At 41.8% G+C, this 19,403-nt stretch overlaps 1 protein-coding gene and 1 pseudogene across 1 annotated transcript; both read left to right on the forward strand.

Moving 5' to 3' along the window:
* Positions 1-2,381: 2,381 nt before the first annotated feature.
* LOC113266267 (olfactory receptor 1J4-like) lies at positions 2,382-3,546 on the forward strand (annotated as a pseudogene).
* Positions 3,547-8,980: 5,434 nt separating this feature from the next.
* On the forward strand, positions 8,981-17,481 carry LOC123001870 (olfactory receptor 1J4-like). The gene is made up of 2 exons (XM_044389515.2): positions 8,981-9,891; positions 17,421-17,481. Exons 1-2 carry the CDS (start codon positions 8,981-8,983, stop codon positions 17,479-17,481), a joined length of 972 nt encoding a protein of 323 aa, XP_044245450.1.
* The last annotated feature ends 1,922 nt before the right edge of the window (positions 17,482-19,403 follow it).

Here is a 19,403-nt window from a genome sequence, read left to right on the forward strand (position 1 = left end):
AAGGAGCCGAGGTGCCCTTCAACAGATGAATGGATAAAGATGTGGTCCATATATACAATGCAATATTACTCAGCCATCAAAAAGGATGATTACCCAACATTTGCATCCACATGGATGGAACTGGAGGAGATTATGCTAAGTGAAATAAGTCAAGCAGAGAAAGACAATTATAACATGTTTTCACTTATTTGTGGAACATAAGGAATAGCAGGGAGATGATTAGGAGAAGGAAGGGGAAAATGAAGGGAGGGAAAACAGAGGGGGAGACGAACCATGAGAGACTATGGGCTCCAGGAAACAAACTGAGGTTTTGGCGGGGGGGGGGGGGGGGCGATGGGCTAGCCTGGTGATGGGTATTAAGGAGGGCATGTATTGCATGGAGCACTGGGTATTATATGCAAACAATGAATCATGGAATCTACAACAAAAGCTAATGATGTGCTGTATGGTGACTAACATAATATAATAATAAAAATATTTGTCTGACACAGTGTTCATTAAATGTCAATTATTCTCAGTGTGAAGATCTAGGAAGATACTAGGAAGCAGTGACGGTAAATCAGGTAACTGTGAATTCTAACAGACACCTCCAGTTCTTCAGTATTTCCCACATTCCAGATCCCAGGTCCCACTCTCAGGTATCTTCCTGTCCATGAATACCGAGACCTGAGCCAGCTTCAAGCACCAGACACAGATGGAGAGAGAGGAGAACTGAAGTAAGATTTATTTCTTGGCAAAAAAAGATGAACATGTACTAAGTCAGGTTCCAGCAGGGAATTTACCCCAGTGATAGGAAATGAACTCAGGAACTCCTCTGAGAGTGTGAGCACTCAGACAGGTTAACACAAGGTTTTTGTTTTGTTGGTTTTTTTATAATAATTTTTTATTATGTTATATTAGTCACCATACAGTACATCCCTAGTTTTTGATGTAATGTTCCATGATTCATTACTTGCGTGTAACACCCAGTGCACCATGCAATGCATGCCCTCCTTAATACCCATCACCAGCCTATCCCAATCCCCCACCCCCTCCCCTCTGAAGCCCTCAGTTTGTTTCCCAGGAAGGGAGGGTAAAGAGAAGGGGGAATGAACCATGAGAGACTATGGACTCTGGGAAACACTCTGGTTAACACAAGTTTTAGATCAGCTACTTGGTCTTTCGTGCTGATCATCTCATAATGTTGTTTCATGAAATCCTTAAATTTGATTCTGGTTTTATTTGTCCTGTCATAAAAATAATCGCTAAAACTTTGTGTGTTTATTTTATGTAGGACTGTACTTGGATACTAACGTGTATTGAATTAGAGATCTCTTATTAACGTCTACAAATGTGTGATATTGGTATCTTTACATTATAGAAGCATAACATTAGGCCAAGAGAGATTTAGCTCCACAAGTCATACCGCTAGCAAGTGGTGGAGCCGGAATCTCAACACAAACAATCTGGCTGTAGACCCATACCTTCAGTCTGTCCTCTGTCAGGTGTTCTTTCAAGGGTCAGCATCCTGGGGGGAGATGGCCCGTGTGTCCTATTTATTCTTATATCTCCAATTAGTAGCATAATGCCAGGAACATGGTTGGTTAAAAACAAGTAAGAATGATTTTGCTCTTGGGGTGCTTAGGTGGCTCAGTCAGTTAAGTGTCTGACTCTTGATTTCAGCTCAGGTTATGATCTCAGGGTTGTGGGATGGAACCCTGTGTCAGGTTCCATGCTGGATGTGGAGCCTGCTTGAGATTCTCTCTATCTCCTTCCCTCTCTCTGACCCTCTCCTCCCCCCTCCTTCTAAAAAAAAGATTTTGATTTGGTTTCCACTAAAAGGAATCATGTTGGGCATTGAGGGTTGGTCTTGTACTTTGGCAACACTAGGGGATGATAGAAATTCAGACAGTTTTTTGAATTTTTTTTTTAGGAGAAAATAAGGATAATGCTAAGTGAAATAAGTCAAGCAGGGAAAGACAATTATCATATGTTTTCACTCATTTATGGAACATAAGAAGTAGGAAGATCGGTAGGAGAAGAAAGGGATAAAGAAAGGGGGGGTAATCAGAAGGGGGAATGAAGCATGAGAGACTATGGACTCTGAGAAACAAACTGAGGACTTTAGAGGGGAGGGGGTGGGGGAATGGGATAGGCTGGTGATGGGTAGTAAGGAGGGCACGTATTGCATGGTGCACTGGGTGTTATACGCAACTAATGAATCATGGAACTTTACATCAAAAACCAGGGATGTACTGTATGGTGCCTAACATAATATAATAAAAAAATATTATTATTAAAAAAAAAAAGAAAATAAGAAACCTCATTGTGGTGGCTATTATCAACTCCCAAAGTCTCTGACATTTCCTTATCCCTTCAGCCCCAGTAGACAGAAGAGGAGCATGAGGCTGGAAAACCAGAGCAGTGTGCCTGAGTGCCTCCTCCTGGGGCTCCCCAACCAGCCAGAGCAGCAGGGCATGTTTTTTGCCCTGTTCCTGGGCATGTACCTGACCACGATGCTGGGGAACCTGCTCATCGTCCTGCTGATCAGGCTGGACTCTCACCTCCACACCCCCATGTACTTCTTCCTCAGCCACTTGGCCCTCACGGATATCTCCTTTTCATCTGTCACAGTCCCCAAGATGCTGATAAACATGCATACTTGGGATCAATCCATCCCCTATGCAGGGTGTGTAACACAGATGTATTTTTCCGTATTTTTGTCTGTATTGATAATCTCCTTCTTGGAGTGATGGTGTATGACAGTTATGTGGCCATCTGCCATCCTCTATACTACACTACCATCATGCAAGAAAACCTGTGTATCTCACTAGTGGCTGTGCCCTGGTTATTCTCGTGTAGCAGTGCAATGTCCCACACCCCCAGCCTGGCCCGGCCCCATGTCCTTCTGTGCTGACAACACTATCCCTCATTTCTTTTGTGATCTTGCTGCTCTGCTCAAATTGTCCTGTTCTGACACTTCCATCAATGAGCTGGTCATCTTCACTGTGAGGGCACTGGGAATCATCATACCACTGACAGACATCCTGATCTTTCATGTCCTCATTGGGGTCTCCATCCTGAGGGTTTCCTCTACTAAGGGGATCTGTAAAGACTTGTCCACCTGTGGTTCCCACCTCTTTGTGGTATTTCTGTTCTATGGGACAATTATGGTTTTGTACATTTCCCCATCATCAAACAACTCCAATGACAAAGACATAATTGCTTCAGTGATGTACACAGTGGTCACCCCCATGCTTTTTTTTTTTTTTTTTAAGATTTTATTTATTTATTTGACAGAGGGAGACAGCAAGAGAGGGAACATAAGCAAGGGGAATGTGAGAGGGAGAAGCATGCTTTCCACTGAGCAGGGAGCCCGATGCAGGGCTCGATCCCAGGACCCTGGGATCATGACCTGAGCCGAAGACAGACGCTTAACGGCTGAGCCACCCAGGTGCCCCAGTGGTCACCCCCATGCTGAACCCCTTCATCTACAGCCTGAGGAACAGGGACATGAAAGAGGCTCTGGGGAGACTTTTTAGGAGGGACATCTTTTTCTTCAAGTGACAATCACCTCACCTTCTCAGTTTTTAGTTCACCAAATGGCACTGTCAGACATTCCTCTTTGGAATACTATGCAGAGGACCATCCTTTGTGGCTGCACTCCCAACAGCCACGAATGAAACTTCCTGTTGCTCCACAATCTTGCCAGCATTTGGTGTTGCCACGTTGAATTTTGGCTTAATGTTTTTCCCCTCTTGTCTGTAGGAAGGGAGCTAATCTACTGACTTCAGTGATTATCGAGTCCCTTCTACGTGTCCAGACCTGTGCTAGACAGTTGGGCAAAGAGAAAAGTCAGCCTCTGGGGGTAGAGTAAATGAGCCTCATCATATCTGGGGGCAGACGTATGTGTTTAAAGATTGATGATTTTAGGAAGCTTCTGGACTGAGAGAGTCTTGAGCAGGACCTAGAAAATCACGCATTTTGAGAGATGGAGAATATCTGAGGCAGCCATTTTAGCAATTACGGTGCTGGCAACTTTTTAACTGTGGATTGACATTGAGAATAATAGGGCAAAATGTGGATTTTCTATTATTTGTCAATTTTCTGTAGATTTAGTAAATTCTTTGCTGGAGTGTGAGGTTTCCTCCTCACATAATGGAATGTTAATGGAAACATTCCCATTCTAATCAACTATTATTAAAATCATATTTTACCTTCCCTGGACTCCTACTTTGACACGCTATTTAAATCTGAACTAGTGCACCTGGCTGGTTCAGTCAGAAGAAGAGGTGACTCTTGATCTTGGGGTTGTGAGTTCGAGCCCCACATTGGGTATAGAGATTACTAAAATAAATAAATAAATAAATAAACATCAATCAATCAATCAATCTGAACTGCTCCTACCCCTTCCTTGCTTTGTTGTATTCCATGACATTTTCCCCTAATTACCATGTCGTGGATTTTATTGTTTTGATTTTTGTGTTTTATTTTGTTGTGCACTGATTTGTTTTGGTTTTTGTTTGCTTCCTCTCCTTAAAATGTAAGTTCTGCCAGATGATGTATTTCTACTTTATTTATTGCTGTGCTCCATAGCCTAGATTGTAACCTTAATGAAGTCTTTAATAAATATTTATCGAAAAGGATGAATGAATGAATGAATGAATGAATTCATTTAATAATCTTCTGATGCTCAGTGCTCTGAAATTTAAAAAATTATTGGTGATAAACCCTAGCATATATTGAACATATCAGTAAGAACTGATAAGAACTCTAAGAACATTGCCTCATTTCATCCTCATAACAACTTCATGAGGAAGGTACTATCCCAATCCCACTATCCCCACTTTACACTTACAGACTGAATTAAACTTTTCAGGAGCTCATAGTAAGTGGCAGTGTCCAAACTCTTTTCTAGGAGTCTCTTTGTCAAGACACCATGAGGTCCATCCTTCCATTCTACCTTCTGAGCAAGGCACAGCTCCTGCCCTACAGAGCTTCTCCAGGTAGTGGGGGATCTGTGAGCTTCACAGGAGGCTGGCATGGGAGCCTTGCTCTCTGATAGAGGAAGTCTGTCCCTGACAGTCTTCCTCTATCTCTGTGTATACTTAAGAATGACTTTGGCCCCTCCTGCCAAAGAGAACCACCAGATCAGACAGAAGGAAGCCCAGAGTGTCACTGACATTCGAGACATTGTCCCCAGTGCTCCAGGGGCTCAGCCCCTCTGGTCCTTGCACAGTCTTCTCCCCAGGAGGCCAGCAGGAATTTTTTCAATTAGCTCACGATGACTGTTTCTCTATTGAAGATAATGGGTGTCTTCCCCCTGTGTTTTCTTTCTGCTGTAAAATAATAACCTTCTGCCCATTGTTCTGTTGCTGGTAAATAGACATGCAAGTCTGTGAAGGTCCTCAGGCCTGGGAGGCAGCATCTTGACCTCTGGCTCCTGGATCTCCTGGATAGAAAGCAAGGACTATGGTAACAGCCAAGAACAGAAGGTATCTGAGTTAACTGAGGACTAGCATAGGACAGAAGGGGCCAGGATTCTGCCCCTGTAAGTATGTGTGTGTGTGTGTGTGTGTGTGTGTGTGTGTGTGTGTGTGTGTGTGTGTGTGAATATGAGATTAGGTGCATGTGTTCTGTGTATTTCTATACCTGTGTGTCACTGACATGCACAGAGAATTTCTACCTGGGATGTGCATCAATCAGGTAGAAATCTTTGAGCAATGTGTGTGCTTTAGAGGTTACATCTATGTTGTCTGTGTATTTTTTATGTGATTCTGTGTGTTGTGATTTGAATATCTATGACTGTCTGAGAGTACCTGCATGTCTGAATTTCTGTTATATGTTGTTTGTCAGTGCTTTGTACGATTCTGTGCATTGTGTTTTGTACATATGGCAGTGTGTTTATTTATGAACTTTGTGTGACATAGATTTGCACCCTGACAATCTACATCTAGGGCATGTAAGAGAGAAGAGAAAATCATCCAATAATACATGTGTTGGAGTGTGTATGTGTGTGTATGTGAGAGAGAGAGATTGACTATAGGTGTAGAGGTGTTGGTATTATGTTTAATAAACTCACACCTCTACTAAATTCACCCAGAAAGGATGGGGGGAAAGTGAGGGTTTACAACTCTAACAAAGCAACAAAGCAGTATTTGTGTGTGTGCACACGCATGTGCACACCTTTGAATGAACAGTCTCACTTTCTGATGTTCCTCCTGACTCAGACCAGAACCCAGTGAGTCACTTTCAAGTTCAATCATCCTTAAGCCCCACTGGGGCTACCAGACTATGTGAGCTGAGTGTTCTGATAATGTACCCAGAGCCCTAAATATTTCTCACTCTGGCCTTTAGCATTGTCCATCTTTACACTTTGGAAGCAGGGTAGTCTGGTTACGTGTTCAAGTTCTGGTGTCTTTCGGAGCTGGTGGTTGCCATGCGATAATTTTGGAGCCTTACATTTGATCTGAAGCCAGCAGTCTTAAATGTGAAAGAGGACAATAATAACATTTGTAAGATATTGTTTATAATAGTTTTATCTGTTTCAGGCACATAGTAAGCACCCAGTAAACAGTAGCCTGCTGTGTAATTATTCCCCTAGGGGAGGCTGACTTGACCGATTCTCCTCCATTCAGGTAACTCTAACATGGGAGGGTATGTTGTGTCAGTGGTAACAGCACACATGTGTAAGGATTCTGTCTCAAACCTTAGGTTATAACTTCACTGTTGGGTATAGGTTACAGTGCCATTTATACTCAAGGTGAAGGTTCCCTTCCTGCTGGTTTGCCCCCGATGCCACAGCACCACGTCCACATCGGGTTTTCTGGTTCCCTCCTGCAGCCCACCCCAGAGAAGCCAGAGGTCTTGACTGAAGTCCCACTCAGCAACTGTCAATGAACAGCCAGGCCTTAGTAGGGGAGTGAGGTGGTCACCTCCATCCTCCCAATGTCCTAGTGTCCCTGAGAATCCCCCCGGTCTAGAATACGAATCAACTACTGGATATGCTGCCCTGTGTGTGAATGGCAATTTCCTCCTCCAGATGTGTGGGTATCTGAACTCTGTTAGCCGCTCTCCCCGCACAGCAATGGGAAGGGTGTGCCTCTAGTGACAAGAGCATCTGAAGACTTGATCTGAGCTCAAGTTCCCCCACCACATACACGGCTTAAGTGACTTCACTTCTCATATTAGGAGAATGAAAAGACAAAGTCACTGTGTTCTCTCCTTTTTAGATACAATAGATATTGATTGCATATAACTGGAAGTATGTGAAGGTCATTTGCAAACTGTAGGCTGCAGGAATGAGTGATGGCAGACATCTGAGCTGGTGGTTGAGGTGATACTGAGGGCAGAAATCCTCTTTCAAACACTGAAACAGGTCTCAAAGGACTGGCTCTTCTGCTGAATTACAGAAGGGGACGAAGAGTCTGTTCAATAGGGGCAGAGAATTGAAGAAATGAGTAAAGAATGGTGGTTTCATTCATTTATGGAACATAAGAAGTAGGAAGATTGGTAGGAGAAGAAAGGGAAGAAGAAGGGGGGGTAAACAGAAGAGGGAATGAACCATGAGAGACTGTGGACTCTGGGAAACAAACTGAGGGCTTCAGAGGGGAGGGGGGTGGGGGAATGGGATAGGCCAATGATGGGTATTAAGGAGGGCACATATTGCATGGTGCACTGGGTGTTATACGCAAGTAATGAATCATGGAACTTTACATCAAAAACTAGGGATGTACTGTATGGTGACTAATACAACAAAATAAATATTATTAAAAAAAAAGAGTAAAAAATTTATTAAAAAAAAAAAAGAATGGTGGCTCCAGCAGTTACTGGCTGTGTGACCATGGCTGGTTTCTCAACGTCTCATGGCTTCAGCACACACACACACTAGATGTGGTATACACATTTATATGCAACATATATGCACAAAAATCCCTTCATTTTGAGTGAAACTATTAGAATACCTACTCAAAAAATCTCAATTATATTAAGATCACTATAGGAATATAGGTCATGTCAATCAGGTAAATATTAATTCTAATAGGCATCACCAATCTTACAGCATCTACCAGTTTTCAGGTCCTAGGGCAAATGCTCAGGTGCTTCAGCACATACTTAGATCTGAGCCAGTTTGATTCACTAAAGATAAAAGCAGAGAAATGGATAAAACTAGAGATGAGTGAAGTATAATTTATTTTTTCCAAATCAAATAAAATATGCCAAGCTAAGTTCCATCAAGAAATTAACCCCAGGCTCTGGGGTGTGGGTCTCTGTGCTTTGCCTGAGAACGTGAGAGCCCATACAGTTAGAGCAGCTACCTGCTCCTTGCTAAGGCTGACCTCACGTTTCTGGTATATTGAGTTTCTAAAGATTAACCCAGGATTTATCTGGACACTTACACTGGCATGAAGACATTAGATGACAATCTCTGTCCTTACTGTAGGAAGAACTCTGTTCTAATATCCTAACTCTCACTGAATCACTTAATTCCTCAAACTGTAAGGGCAGGCATTGCTCTGCTTACCCTGCAGAGGTGCACAGCAGGGCTAAGAGAGAGTCAGCTATGGAGACTAGCTAGAAAAGAGTGGGGTCAGAACCCACCAGAAGTCTAGTCATACACTGCTCTGAACCAGTGCTTGAATAGGCTACTCCTTACTTAGAATGTGAGCTCCCTGAAGGAAGGCCTTCTTTCTTGTTTCTCCAGGAAAGAATATGGTTATTCTTTATTAAGTTATTAAGTAAATAAATTAAGTAAATAAAGTAAATAAAGTTATTTAAATTATTAAGTAAATAAATAAATTTCCTCTGTTACATTACAGGGGCTTTTCTGGGTCATTGGAGCTCTGACGGGGAGGGTGAGGATTCAGCCCATGGCAGGTGGGAAATATCCTGAGGAATTTCTTAGTAGAAAGTAAATAACCCTACTGTGATTGTCACTCTTCCTATTTTTCATCTGGAACATTCCCAATATTCCTTCAATCTAATCAGAGAGAAAAGCAGCATGAGGAGGGAGAACCAGAGCGGCATGTCCGAGTTCCTCCTCCTGGGGCTCCCCATCTGGCCAGAGAAGCAGGGTGTGTTCTTCGCCCTGTTCCTGGGCATGTACCTGACCACGGTGCTGGGAAACCTGCTCATCATCCTGCTCATCAAGCTGGACTCTCGCCTCCACACCCCCATGTACTTCTTCCTTAGCCACTTGGCCTTCACCGATGTCTCTTTCTCATCTGTCACCGTCCCTAAGATGCTGATAAACATGCATACTCAGGACAAATCCATCCCCTATGCAGGGTGTGTAACACAGACGTATTTTTTCATATTTTTTGGCTGCACTGATAACCTTCTTCTTGCAGTGATGGCATATGACAGGTACGTGGCTATTTGTCACCCTTTACAGTATACCACCATCATGAGGGAGGAGCTGTGTATATTTCTGTTGGCTGGATCCTGGTTCCTCTCCTGTGCAAGTGCCCTGTCCCACACCATCCTCCTGGCTAAACTGTCCTTCTGTGCTGACCACACCATCCCCCACTTCTTCTGTGACCTTGCTGCCCTGCTTAAACTCTCCTGCTCAGATACCTCCCTCAATGAGATTTTTATCTTCACTGTTGGGGGATTGGTCATTATCCTGTCATTTATTGGTGTTCTAGTGTCTTATGGCCGCATTGGGACCACCATCCTGAGGTTTCCCTCAATCAAGGGGATATATAAAGCCTTGTCCACCTGTGGCTCCCACCTCTCTGTGGTATTTCTATTCTATGGAACAATTATGGTTCTGTACTTTTTCCCATCATCAAGGAACTCCAATGACAAAGACATAATTGCTTCAGTGATGTACACAGTGGTCACCCCCATGCTGAACCCCTTCATCTATAGCCTGAGGAACAGAGATATGAAAGGGGCCATGGGGAAACTTCTCAGAATGGGATAGGCTGGTGATGGGTATAAGGAGGGCACGTATTGCATGGTGCACTGGGTGTTATATGCAAGTAATGAATCATGGAACATTACATCAAAAACTAGGGATGTACTGTATGGTGACTAACATAACATAATAAAAAATTATTATAAAAAGAAAGAAAATGAGAACAATCTAAAATTGATCATCTAAGCTTCCCCCTTAGGCAACTAGAGGAAGAAAGACAATACAAACTTAAAATACCAGCTCACATTGTGCCAATCCCCATCCCTCCTCGCAGGGGACAGGGAGACTCTACCCAAACAGGGTTGCCTGAATATCAGTGTGGCAGGCCCCACCCCCAGAAGGCAGGCTGAAAAATCAAGAAGCCCACAACCCTAAGATCCCTATAAAACAAGTGCACACTGCCTGAGCCCTGGTCAATAATTTGAGCTCTGGGCAACCCCGCAACCTCTACTCATCAGAATGACAAGAAGGAGAAACTCCCCCCACCCCAGCAAAGAGGAGATAATGAGTCTCTGGCCTCTGCCACAGAACTGATGGATATGGATATAACCAAATTGTCAGAAATGGAGTTCAGAGTAACAATGGTCAAGATGTTGTACAGACTGGAAAAAATATTAACAAAAATATTAACGAGAACATAGAATCTCTAAGGGTGGAAATGAGAGTGAATCTGGCAGAAATTAAAAATGCTATGAATCAAATGCAGTCAAAACTAGATGCTCTGACAGCAAGGGTAAATGAGGCAGAAGAACGAATTAGTGAATTGGAGGATGGGATGGTAGAATAGAAAACTAAAACAGAAAATTGGCTCAAAAAAATCCAATCACAAGAATGTAGGTTATGGGAGATTACTGACTCAATGAAACGCTCCAATGTCAGAATCATTGGCATCCCCGAGGGGGTGCAGAAAGAAAGAGGTTTAGAAGAGATACTTGAGCAAATTGTAGCTGAAAACTTCCCTAATCTAGCAAAGGAAACAAGCATTCATGTCCAAGAGGCAGAGAGGACCCCTCCCAAATCAAACACAACAAACCTACGCCACGTCACATCATAGTGCAATTCGCAAATATTAGATCCAAGGATACAGTATTGAAAGCGGCCAGAGCAAGGAAATTTCTCACATACAAAGGCAAAAATATTAGGATTATATCAGACCTGTCTACACAGACCTGGAATGAGAGAAAGGGTTCGGAGGGGCATTTTTAATGCTCTTTCAGAGAAAAACATGCAGCCAAGGATCCTTTATCCAGCAAGGCTGTCATTCAGAATTGATGGAGAGATAAGGACCTTCCAGAATCACCAGTCACTGACCAATTTCGTAACCATGAAACCAGCCGTAACCACGAAACCAGATATTAAGGGGGGTTCTATAAAAGTAAAAAGGCCCCAAGAGTGATACAGAACAGAAAGTTACAATCTATAGAAACAAAGACTTTACAGGCAACATGACATCATTAAAATCGTCTCTCTCAATAATCACTCTCAATGTGAATGGCCTAAATGCTCCCATAAAACACCACAGGGTTGCAGATTGGATAAAAAGGAATGACTCATCCATTTGCTGTCTACAAGAGACTCATTTTGAACCTAAAGATACATCCAGACTGAAAGTGAAGGGATGGAAAACCATCTTTCATGCCAATGGACCTCAAAAGAAAGCTGGGGTAGCAATTCTCGTATCAGACAGATTGGATTTTAAGCTAAAGACTGTAGTTAGAGATACAGAAAGGCACTATATTATTCTTTTTTTTTATTTTAATGTTTTTTTATTATATTATGTTAGTCACCATACAGTACATCCCTGGTTTCTGATGTAAAGTTCGATGATTCATTAGTTGCGTATAACACCCAGTGCACCATGCAGTATGTGCCCTCCTTACTACCCATCACCAGTCTATCCCATTCCCCCACCCCTCTCCCCTCTGAAGCCCTCAGTTTATTTCTCAGAGTCCATAGTCTCTCATGCTTCATTCCCCCTTCTGATTAACCCCCTTTCTTTATCCCTTTCTTCCCCTACTGATCTTCCTAGTTCTTGTGTTCCATAGATGAGAGAAATCATATGATAATAGTCTTTCTCTGCTTGACTAATTTCACTTAGCATTATCTCCTCCAGTGCCATCCATGTTGCAGCAAATGTTGAGAACTCATTTTTTCTGATAGCTGAGTAATAAGTTGTGGTCCATATATACAATGGAATATTACTCAGCACTATATTATTCTTAAAGGATGTATCCAACAAATGGATATGACAATTATAAATATCTATGTCCCAAACAGGGGAGCACCAAGATACACAAGCCAACTCTTAACCAGAACAAAGAGACATATAGATAAAAATATGTTAATATGGGGTGCCTGGGTGGCACAGCGGTTGAGCGTCTGCCTTCGGCTCAGGGCATAATCCCGGTGTTATGGGATCAAGCCCCACATCAGGCTCCTCCACTGGGAGCCTGCTTCTTCCTCTCCCACTCCCCCTGCTTGTGTTCCCTCACTCGCTGGCTGTCTCTCTCTTTGTCGAATAAATAAATAAAATCTTTGAAAAAAAATATGTTAATAGTAGGGGACCTCAACACTCCACTATCAGCAATAGACAGATCACCTAAGCAGAAAATCAACAAAGAAACAAGAGCTTTGAATGCCATACTAGACCAGATGGACCTCATAGATATAAATAGAACACTACACCCCAGAACAAAAGAATACTCGTTCTTTTTGGAATGCACATGGAACGTTCTCCAGAATAGACCATATGCTGGGTCACAAAACATGTCTCGACCTATACCAAAAGATTGAAATTATCCCCTGCGTATTCTCAGACCACAATGCTTTGAAATTGGAACTCGGTCACAAGGAAAAATTTGGAAGAAACTCAAAAACTTGGAAACTAAGAACCATCCTGCTCAAGAATGATTCGATAAACCAGGAAATCAAAAATCAATTTTAACAATTTATGGAGACCAACGAGAATGAAAGCACAATGGTCCAAAACCTATGGGACACTGCAAAGGCAGTCAAAGGGGAAAATACATAGCCATCCAAGCCTCATTCAAAAGAATAGGAAAATCTAAAATGCAGTTTTATATTCTCACCTCAAGAAGCTGGAACAGCAACAGAGGAACAGGCTTAATCTACGCATGAGAAAGCAGTTGATCAAGATTAGAGCAGAGATCAATGAATTAGAAACCAGGAGCACAATAGAGCAGATCAACAGAACTAGAAGCTGGTTCTTTGAAAGAGTAAATAAGATCGATAAACAACTGGCCAGACTTAATCAAAAGAATAGAGAAAGGACCCAAATTAATAAAATTATGAATGAAAAAGGAGCAGTCACAACCAACACCAATGAAATTAGAAAGATTATTAGAAACTTTTATCAACAGCTTTATGCCAATAAATTAAGCAATCTGGAAGAGATGGAGGCTTTCCTGGAAACCTATAAACTACCAAGACTGAAACAGGAAGAAATTGATTTTTTAAACAGGCCAATTAATTATGAAGAGATTGAAAGAGTGATAAACAGCTTTCCAAATACAAAACTCCAGGACCGGACAGTTTTCCTGGGGAATTCTACCAAACATTCAAAGAAGAAATAATACCTATTTTCCTAAAGCTATTTCAAAAAATAGAAACAGAAGGAAAGCTACCAAACTCATTCTATGAGGCCAATATTACCTTGATCCCCAAAACAGGCAAAGACCCCATCAAAAAGGAGAATTACAGACCGATTTCCCTAATGAATATGTCTGCCAAAATCCTCAACAAGATCCTGGCTAATAGAATCTACAGTACATTAAAAGGATTATCCATCATGACCAAGTGGGATTCATCCCTGGGATGCAAGGGTGGTTCAACATTCACAAATCTATCAGTGTGATACATCATATCAACAAGAAAAGAGTCAAGAACCATATGACCCTCTCAATAGATGCAGAAAAAGCATTTGACAAAATACAGCATCCTTTCCTGATTAAAACCCTTCAGAGTGTAGGGAGAGAGGGTACATTCCTCAATCTCATAAAAACCATCTATGAAAAGCCTACAGCAAATATCATTCTCAATGGGGAAAAGCTGGAAGCCTTTCCCTTAAGACCAGGAACATGACAAGGATGTCCACTCTCGCCATTATTATTCAACATAGTACTAGAAGTCCTTGCAACAGCAATCAGACAACAAAAAGGGATAAAAGGTACCCAAATCAGCAAAGAAGAAGTCAAACTGTCTCTCTTCGCAGATGACATGATACTCTGTATGAAAAACACAAAAGAATCCACCCCCAAACTACTAGAAGTTATAGAGCCATTCAGTAATGTGGCGGGATACAAAATCAATGCTCAGAAATCAGTTGCATTTCTATACACGAACAATGAGACTGAAGAAAGAGAAATTAGGAAATCCATTCCATTTACAATAGCATGAAAAATCATATGTTATCTCAGAATTAACTTAACCAGAGAGGTAAAGGATCTATATTGTAGAAACTACAAATCACTCTTGAAAGACATTAAAGAAGACACAAAGAGATGGAAAAATATTCCATGCTCATGGATCAGAAGAAGTAACATAGTTAAAATGTCTATGCTACTCAGAGCAATCTACACTTTCAATGCCATCCCGATCAAGAAACCAATGACATTTTTCAAAGAACTGGAACAAACAGCCCTTAAATTTGTGTGGAACCAGAAAAGGCCCCGAATCACCAAGGAATTGTTGAAAAGGAAAAACAAAGCTGGGGGAATCACGTTGCCAGATTTCAAGCTGTACTACAAAGCTGTGATCACAAAGACAGCATGGTACTGGCACAGAAACAGACACATAGACCAATGAAACAGAATAGAGAACCCAGAAATGGACCCTCGGCTCTTTGGGCAACTAATCTTTGACAAAACAGGAAAAAACATCCGGTGGAAAAATGACAGTCTCTTCAATAAATGGTGCTGGGAAAATTGGACAGCTACATGCAAAAGAATGAAACTTGACCACTCTCTCACACCATACCCAAAGATAAACTCCAAATGGATGAAAGACCTCGATGTGAGACAGGAATCCATCAAAATCCTAGAGGAGAACATAGGCAGCAACCTCTATGACATCGGCCACAGCACCTTTTTTCTTTTCTTTTTTTTTTTTAAGATTTTATTTATTTATTTGACAGAGATAGAGACAGCCAGTGAGAGAGGGAACACAAGCAAGGGGAGTGGGAGAGGAAGAAGCAGGCTCCCAGCAGAGGAGCCTGATGTGGGGCTCAATCCCAGAACATGGGATCACGCCCTGAGGCGAAGGCAGACGCTTAACGACTGAGCCATCCAGGAGCCCCATACAGCACCTTTTTTCATAACACATCTCCAAAGGCAAGAAAAACAAAAGAAAAAATGAACTTGTGGGACTTCATCAAGATAAAAGGCTTCTGCACAGCCAAGGAAACAGTCAAAAAAACTAAGAGGCAGCCCACAGAATGGGAGAATATATTTGCAAATGACACTACAAATAAAAGACTGGTATCCAAGATCTACAAAGAACTTCTCAAACTCAATACACAAGAAACAAATAATCAAATCATAAAATGGGCAGGAGATATGATCAGACACTTTTCTAATGAAGACATACAAATGGCTAACAGACACGTGAAAAAATGTTCGAAATCATTAGCCATCAGGGAAATTCAAATCAAAACCACACTGAGATACCACCTTACATCAGTTAGAATGGCAAAAATTGACAAGGCAGGAAACAATAATTGTTGGAGAGGATGTGGAAAAAGGGGATCCCTCTTACATTGTTGGTGGGAATGCAAGTTGGTACAGCCACTCTGGAAAACAGTGTGGAGGTCGCTTAAAAAGTTAAAAATTGAGCTACCCTATGATTCAGCAATTGCACTTTGGGTATTTACCCCAAAGATACAGACGTAGTGAAGAGAAGGGCCACATGCACCCCAATGTTCATAGCAGCATTGTCCACAATAGCTAAATCATGGAAGGAGCTGAGATGCCCTTCAACAGATGACTGGATTAAGAAGATGTGGTCCATATATACAATGGAATATTATTCAGCCATCAAAAAGAACGATTTCTCAACATTTGATGTAACATGGACGGGACTGGAGGAGATAACGCTAAGTGAAATAAGTCAAGCAGAGAAGGACAATTATCATATGATTTCACTCATTTATGGAACATAAAAAGTAGGAGGATCGGTAGGAAAAGAAAGGGAAGAAGAAATGGGGGGTAAACAGAAGAGGGAATGAACCATGAGAGACTGTGGACTCTGGGAAACAAACTGAGGGCTTCAGAGGGGAGGGAGGTAGGGGAATGGGATAGGCTGGTTATGGGTACTAAGGAGGGCACGTATTGCATGGTGCACTGGGTGTTATACGCAACTAATGAGTCATGGAACCTTACATCAAAAACTAGGGATGTACTGTATGGTGACTAAGATAATATAATAAAAAAATCTGTGAAATGCTAAAAAAAAATAAAATAAAATAACAGAATAAAAGAAATAATTAAATGTTGAAGTAGAAATCAGTGAAATTGAAAACAGAAAATCAACAGAGAAAATCAGTGAAACCCAAAGTCAGTTCTTTGACAAAATCATTGAAATTGATAAACCTGTAGCCATGCTAACTAAGGAAAAAGAGGCCTTTACAAAACAGAAGGTGGACAAGGAATCTGCAGGAGGGTCAGAGCATCAGCTGGGGACAGACCCACTAGTTCCATAAGCTACAGGCTGAAGTACCATGAAAGCCCTGTGAAGCCTGAACAGGGGGACATTACCTTTCAGATATTCATGGAGTACCTACTGTGTTTCAGTTCAGTGCAGTGAACACAGCAGACACCACCCTCCTTATTCTATGTTATTTATGTTCCAGTGGGGAGGGGGCCAGGGGAGACCTATTGAGAAGTATGTCAGCCTTACTGAAGAAGGGCTGGGGTGGTCAGATGGTTCACCAGGGTTCTCTCTGATGGAGGCTCTTTGTCAGCCCCTGCCCAGTGACCAGGCCTGCCACTGTCAGGGCAGCCAGAGTGGATGTGGGGGTGGGGAGCAGACCTTTGGATCAGTAGGGGACAACATAGGTGCTCAGTCCCTGCAGGAGTGTTGTGAGAAAGTGGTGTGGGAGGCAAAGCCAGGACTTCGACTCTGTTGCACATCCACCTACCCCAGCACCATCTCCTCTATCCTGGGCACCTGGTTGTACCAGTACTAGGAGGATTTCTGTCATCTTCTGCACTTTTTTTGGCCTAACACAGTTGGTGGCCTATGTGTAGCTCAACCTGCCCAGATTGGACATGGAGCACCATGCCCACCTTCTCCTGACCCACCTGGAGCAACCAGAGCCTACTGGGGCAGAGCCTGAGGCAGTGGAGGACTAGGGGCTTGGTGCATGTGTGCATTTGAGGAAGGTAATGGGGTTGAGCCACAGTAGGAGACACTTCCAGAGGCTGGTGTTGGGCCAGGAACAAAAAAATAGCTTCTGGCCACTCATCTGGTAGACTCCAGTCTGAAGAGACTTCCTGGGGTGGGGTCTGGGCTATGTGATGTTTTCTGTTTTTGGAAAGGCAAATGAAAGCTACTCATGTTGGTGAATCCTTCCACTTCTAGGGTCAGCTCCAGGGCTGGGTCTTTGACCAAGCTGGGTCCAGACCTGGAGCTAGCTCCAGTATCACCAGCTCTGTCATCAGCTCTAGTGGGAATTAGCACCAATTTTAAGTTAGAGCCAATCTCAGAGCTAGAGCTAGCTCCAGCATCATCTATAGCACTGGTCATAGAGCTAGGGCCAGCTCCAGTACCAATTCTAGCCCCAGTGCCAGAGCTGGAGTTAATTCCAGAACTGTTTTAACCTATTCTTAAATCAAACAGAGGGAGATAAACCATGAGAGACTATGGAGTCTTGGAAACAAACTGAGGGTTTCAGAAGGGAGGGGGGTGGGGGATGGGGTAGCTGGGTGATGGGTATTAAGGAGGGCATGTGTTATGATGAGCACTGGCTGTTATATGCAACTAATGAATAATTGAACACTATATCAAAAACTAATGATGTAGTTATTATACAGTGGGTAACTGAATATAATAATAATAATAATAATAATAATAATAAAGATGTGGTATATACATATACAATGGACTATTACTTAGCCATAAAAAAGAATGAGATCTTGCCATTTGTGACAACATGGACGGACCTAGAGGGTATTATGCTAAGTAAAATAAGTCAGACAGAGAAAGACAAATACCATATGATTTCACTTACATATGGAATCTAAAAACCAAAACAAATAGACTTTTTTTAATAATAATTTTTTATTATGTTGTTAGTCACCATACAGTACATCCTTAGCTTTTGAAGTAGTGTTCCATGATTCATTATTTGCGTATAATACCCAGTGCTCCAGGCAATATGTGCCCTCCTTAATACCCATCACCAGCCTATCCCAATCCCCCACCCCCTCCCCTCTGAAGCCCTCAGTTTGTTTCCCCAGAGTCCATAGTCTCTCGTGGTTCATTTCCCCTTCTGTTTACCGCCCCCTTCATTCTTTTTTTTTTTTTAAGTTCCATGATTCATTACTTGCATATAACAGCCAGTGCACCATGCAATACGTGCCCTCCTTACTACCCATTACCATCCTACCCCCTTCATTCTTAAATACAGAGAACAAACTGGTGGTTGCCAGAGGGGAGGTGGGTGGGGGCATGGGCAAAATAGATAAAAGAGATTAAGAGGTACAAAATTCCAATTATAAAAAAATAAATCATGGAGTTGGAAAGTACGACATAGGGAATATAGTCAATAATACTGTGGTAACACTGTATGGTGACAGGTGGTGACTACACTTATCATGGTGAGCACTGAGTAATGTATGAAATTATCACATCACTATGTTGTACATATGAAATGAACACAACATTGTGTGTCAATTATACTTTAATAATAAAAATTTTGGAAATTATAGACCAATTAAAAAATAAATAAAGCAAATAGATTAGTGGTTGTTTCTGGAGGATATAGACTGGGAAGGGATTCAAAGGAACTCTCTCGAGTGATGTCAATGCTTTGAATATTGATATGGATTTGTCAAAATAGATGGACTAGTTCAGTAATATCTAGCATATCAGTGCATGCAAAGCATATAATAAACTACAAAAAGAATACAGACTATTTTTAACTTCCTCTCAGCTTTATGAGGTGAAAAATAGCCAAGAGTAATACATGGTGATACAAATAAGAATAAAATTTACTTTTGCAAGAAATTATGGGGAGGAGCATGGTGGGAGTATTATTTCTTTATCTGGCTGATAATTTTGTGGATGTGTTAATTTATCAAACTGTGTTCTTAATATATGCTAATTTTCTCTGTTTTACTTCCATTAGTAAATATTTAGTTTTTTAAAAAACATCACTTGAGAAAGGGGACCCTCTTACACTGTTGGTGGGAATGCAAGCTGATACAGCCACTCTGGAAAACAGTATGGAGGTTCCTTAAAAAATTAAAAATGGAGCTAGCCTATG

The sequence above is a fragment of the Ursus arctos genome, unplaced genomic scaffold (genome assembly GCF_023065955.2).
Source record: "Ursus arctos isolate Adak ecotype North America unplaced genomic scaffold, UrsArc2.0 scaffold_18, whole genome shotgun sequence".
NCBI classification, from domain to species: domain Eukaryota; kingdom Metazoa; phylum Chordata; class Mammalia; order Carnivora; family Ursidae; genus Ursus; species Ursus arctos.

Coding starts and splice junctions, on each gene's coding strand:
- LOC123001870 (XM_044389515.2), top strand. CDS start 8,981: ATGAGGAGGGAGAACCAGAGCGGCATGTCCGAGTTCCTCCTCCTGGGG. Junction 9,892..17,420: donor AAAGGGGCCATGGGGAAACT/TCTCAGAATGGG, acceptor CCTGGGGTGGGG/TCTGGGCTATGTGATGTTTT.